Source organism: Apaloderma vittatum, unplaced genomic scaffold (genome assembly GCF_000703405.1).
Source record: "Apaloderma vittatum isolate BGI_N311 unplaced genomic scaffold, ASM70340v1 scaffold3977, whole genome shotgun sequence".
Lineage (NCBI taxonomy): Eukaryota > Metazoa > Chordata > Aves > Trogoniformes > Trogonidae > Apaloderma > Apaloderma vittatum.
Window position 1 is genome coordinate 37,504 of NW_009725577.1, and position 5,050 is coordinate 42,553.

Below are 5,050 nucleotides of genomic sequence, written 5' to 3' on the forward strand. Positions count from 1 at the left end.
GTTAAATCAGCCTCCCTCTCCTCTTTCAGATGTTGCTAAAGCCATGCAAAGCAGATGGATTAGTGAACTTATGTCCGACCTTAATCTTTTCAGCTTAATTAAGCTGTCTTGTATACAAGTTTTTGACCCTAAGACACAGATATTATGATTTATCACTCAGGCAAATAAAGAATGGCTCTGAAGAATTTTAAACATAAGGAGAATTCAAGCAACAAACTTTACTAGAGATTTAGTGGCTAGTATTTTGATTAAGCACAGCAGTTAATGGACCAATTACAGTTGAGGATGCTAACTTCAGTAGGAGATGTAATACAGATAATCTTTGAAGATATATTTGATTGCAGGTAGGTACAATAAAGCTTTCAGGCTCAGGTAATTAACTCTGTGCCAAATTTTAAACATGTTAAAGGTCCACTATGTTACACATGGCTTAAATTTTCTATAAAGCCAGTTCTTGAAAGAGGCTTCAAAAACGTCTCTCAAACAATTTTTCCCAAAGCTTGAAGCTGGCGCTTTTCATCAGTGTTGTATTTATAGATCTACCAAAAACTGCTTTGTAATTCCATGGGGAAAAAAAAAAGGGGAAAAAAATTACCTTACCACCACTTGGCCAGCAAGTGAGCAACGTTTGAGTCAGGACTTTCTTAATAGACCTTCCCTCTTCCAAATTCCTCTTACTTACTCTGTCAATCCACTTTCACAGGGACTGTTTCCTTCCCCCTTAGGCAGCCCTGTGAAGCTGATTAGGGCTGTTTGCCTGTTCCTCATCAGCTTCTCCTCCCCACTGAACACCTCTTTAGCTGAGGTTGACCCTCAGAACGGACACATTAGACACTAAAGTTTCTATGGGAGCATTTGTGAGCTCCAGAATAGGAGCTATGCTGAAAATAAGCCTTTGACACTGTATTTCAAAGCTCTACATTCCCTGGCAGCATACCCTGCACAGCACCTCATTGTGGCTGTAAAGTGCATCCAGGAGAGCACAGACCTTTTTTTGTTCACGCCACATACATCTACAGATATCTCTGATTTCATTGAGAAGAAGTGGAGAAGCCTAGAGTTTGAGACTGAAATCTAAAAAAAATGGAAGGGTTTTTCCTGCCCTCTTATCTTACAGCGTGAAACACAAATAATGACAACTTCCTGGAACTGTCCCCAGAGCAAATATTGCTTAAGGTCGTCCACTTTTACCACTTTTTACAAGCTAATTTTTGTGGATGTTAGAATAATATCCAAGAAGTGAACCTGGATATATATCCAGGAAATAACCCTGGATAAATAGAGCAGTTTTTTCATAAAATTTCTTTGGAGATGTATGTGTATTTACAGAAATATCTTTGGTCTCTGATGTTAGATCATAACATTTTCTTTAGTAAAAGCTGAGACTTTAAAGGACACCAGAGAAAAGATCTGTAGGTATATGGTGATGTCTTATAATTGAGAAATACTTAGAAAATATTTTAATATATGTGTATATGTGTATATCTCATTATATGTATGTGAAATGTTTTCTGTGTGTGTCCTTAGGTGCGTGTATATGTGATATATTTGACAATAATTGAGATCTGAATACTTTTTAAATAAAATTTCACTCTCACTACTGCTGAGGTCAATGATAGCCAGTAATGTCCCTGCCCTTTGGAGGGGACATATCCTGGCTCTCATGAGGTGCAGCATTCTGTGGAAAAGGAAGGAGACTGAACTATTTCACTTGTCTTGAGTTCCCTTGCTACACGTTTAGGATGTACTTCAGTGAATAGGGAAATTGGAACTGGACTCTTAATGTTTTCCACTCCCTCAGCTCTTTTTGAGAGGTACCAAGACAAAGCACGTTTAAGTAGTGTGATCTCTGCTTTTGTTTTCAGTCCTTCCCTGGACACCTGTGCTACAGATCAAAGAACCAAGAGAAACACACCTTTAACTGTTTGCAAGATGCATGCCTTGGAGTGCATGGGCAGAAAATATTCTCTTACTAATGCAGAAAACTGCAAAATACCTCAAGTAGCTCCATTATCATGTGGATCGTGCCGTTCATGGGAAAAATGTGATGGTAAGAAATTTTCTGCAATTGTAAATAAATTTTTTATATGACAGAAATCAAATCTTTATCCCTAGTTATGCATTAGCTGTGAGTCTGTCCTGGTATGGTATCTTCACAGCCTCCCAGAAGCTAAGGGGGCCTACAGGAAAGCTAGAGAGGGACTTTTTATAAGGGCATGTGGTGATAGGACAAAGGGCAATGGTTTTAAATTTGAGCAGGGTAGATTTAGATTAGGCATTAGGAAGAAGTTCTTTAATATGGGAATGGTGAGACACTGGAACAGGTTGCTCAGAGAAGTTGTGGATGCCTCATCCAGGCTGGATGACACATTGAGAAACCTGGTCTAGTGAGAAGTGTCACTGCCCATGATGATGGTGTTGGAAGTAGATGATCTTTAAGGTCCCTTCCATTCTGTAATTCTATGAAACTGTCAGCCCAGTGCCTGGTGTCCCATCACAGCAGGAAGCTCCGACCATGGAAAAGCAAACTCCTCAGGATAACATTACAAAATGCCCTATCTACAGGAAAAGCTTATTCGTGGTCCCTGTTAAGTAAGTTACCCCTCTGGTCCTCTGGAAGTTTGGGTGAAGCCCTTGCCTTGCTCTTTCTCTGCTGTATCCACCTGTTTTGAGTTCCTTAACACAGTAATTCTGGGAGCCCACAGGAATCACAGAATCACGGAGTTGTTAGAGTTGGAAGGAACCTCTAGAGATCCTCTAGTCCAGCCTCGCTGGTAAAGCAGGATCACCTACATTAGGTCACACAGGAACGTGTCCAGGTGGGTTTTGAATGTCTCCAGAGAAGGAGACTCCACAACCTCCCTGGGCAGCCTGTGCCAGTGCTCCGTCACCCTCACAGTAAAGAAGTTTTTCCTCATATTTAAATGAAGCTTTCTGTGTTCCAGTTTGTGCCCATTGCCTTTTGTCCTGTCACAAATAGAAGAGATTCCAGCCCCATCCTCCCTGCACCCACCGTTTAGATATCTATAGGCATTGATAAGGTCTTCTCTCAGCCTTCTCTTCTCCAGGCTAAAGAGTCCCAGCTAAATAGTCTCCAAATAGATAACCTTTTCTTGAAGTTTACTGAGCAGACTCCCCAGCAGTATCTCATAGCAAAGAATTTTGGATTCGATGATCTTAAAAGTCTTTTCCAACCTAAATGACTCTACAAATATCTTGTTCTGTGTTATCTAGGAAGGCTACTTCTATCTATACTTCACTGCCTATCTCCAGTTTCTCATATTATGATGAAACTAAACAGCCCCAGTCTTTTGCACCTATCTGCAGTGGAAGTTTTCCGATTCCCTGATCTAATTTCCCTGAGTGTCCTATGCTACATTATATTTAATGGAGAGTTGCCAGAAATAAGATAAAGAAGTAAATTAGGTTTTTAAAAGTGCCCCAGATAGAGGCACAGCTATTATCATATTTTGAAAATAGAAAAGGAGTTGATAGGAGTTCATCTGTTTTGTCTAACAGTGTTGAAGAGACAAAAAATTATAACACAAAAAGATAATCAAAATTGTCTGGAGCTTTAGCAGAGAAAAACATAGGCAAAAAAAAAACCATACCAAACCAAAGTCACTGTTATAAAAATGCTGTCTTCTTATCTGATTATTCAGCTGTTGTCGCTGATACTACTATGGAAATTTATTTGTAGCAGTAGACCCTTTAATCTTAGTCAAACTGCCAGTATGTAATTACAGATACCAGTTGTAAGTGTCTGCATAATCAGTTTGTTACTAGCCAAGGACTGATCTCTTGTCTTAAGAGTTACGTGACTGGAGTGGTAGATAAACAAAACTGGTTTAAGCAGTAATATCAAAGAAGTCTCTGAGTGCAGTATCTTGGGCACCTTGTGCAACCTTTTCCCACAAGCACAATCAGTCTCTCCAAGCAGAGGAAGCCTCACCAGTGCATCACTCATTTCCGCTTTGGTTTTTCCACTGTACCTAATGTTACTTCTAGTTAGGAAAAGAATCACAGACTGTTGTGGGTTGGAAGGGACCTATAAGGGTCATCTAGGCCAATAAGCAAGGATATCTTCAATTAAATCAGGTTGCTTGGAGCCCCTTCCAGCCTGACATTGGATATTTCCAGGGATGGGCCATCTACCACCTGTCCAGGCAACCTGTTTCTAGGTTTCACCACCCTCACTGTGAAATGCTTTTTCCTTAAATCTAGTCTGAATCTATCCTCTTTTAGTTTAAAACCCTTACCCTTTGTCTTATTGCTACTGGCCCTGCTCAAAAGTATGTACCCATCTTTCTTATAGGCCCCCTTTTAAGTATTGAAAGGCTACTAGAAGATCTTGCGGTTGCCTTTTCTTTTCCAGGCTGAAAAGCCCCAATTTTCTTAACCTTTCTTCATAGGGAAGGTGCTCCATCCCTCTGATAATTTTTGTGGTCCTCCTCTGGACCTGCTCCAACAGATCAATGTCTTTCTTGTGTTTGAGCACTCTCCAGAAAATTGCTCTGAACTCTACAGTTTTAATGGAAACATTTTAATCTGATTTATGTTGAGTTGGATGCCGTCCTGAGCATTTTTCCTCTGTGCTTTTCCGTAGCACAGTCCAACAGCTGTGTCTGTGATGAAGACAGGCCATGTGAGGAGGGAGGCATCCAGATCTGTGCTGAAGTGAGTGGCTCTGCTGCCCGTCGGACCCTGTCTGAGTGCGAGGCTGGGTGGCTCAGATGCCAAGGGGAGACTGTCACCCTTGTCAGCATAAGACCCTGTGACATACAGAGCAAATAAGATATGTTAAAATTAATTTTGTTTATTGCCATGGGATATGTCAAAATGTGTCACATCTTGGACAGGACGTACTTTGAACCTCGCTCTACCAAATATAAGCTCAACTGTGAAGTCCACCACAGCTGATGAGACTCTGTACATCAGCTACAGTTGGCTCTGTATCAGGGCCCAAGGCTCTTTGTCAGGCAGAGCTACACTCGCTGCTACTGCTCATGACAGGGCTTTTGCTTAGGCCCCCGACTTACTTCAGGTTTCC

The 5,050-nt window shown here is 41.0% G+C and overlaps 1 protein-coding gene across 1 annotated transcript in view; it reads left to right on the forward strand.

The window, feature by feature from the left end:
• C7 (complement component 7) overlaps nt 1-4,832 on the forward strand; it is a 23,346-nt gene extending 18,514 nt beyond the window's left edge. Inside the window, exons 17-18 of the mRNA XM_009872944.1 lie at nt 1,866-2,050; nt 4,607-4,832. Coding sequence (XP_009871246.1) covers nt 1,866-2,050; nt 4,607-4,794 — 373 coding nt within the window. The 3' untranslated portion in view covers nt 4,795-4,832. The remainder of the gene's footprint in view (nt 1-1,865; nt 2,051-4,606) is intronic.
• The last annotated feature ends 218 nt before the right edge of the window (nt 4,833-5,050 follow it).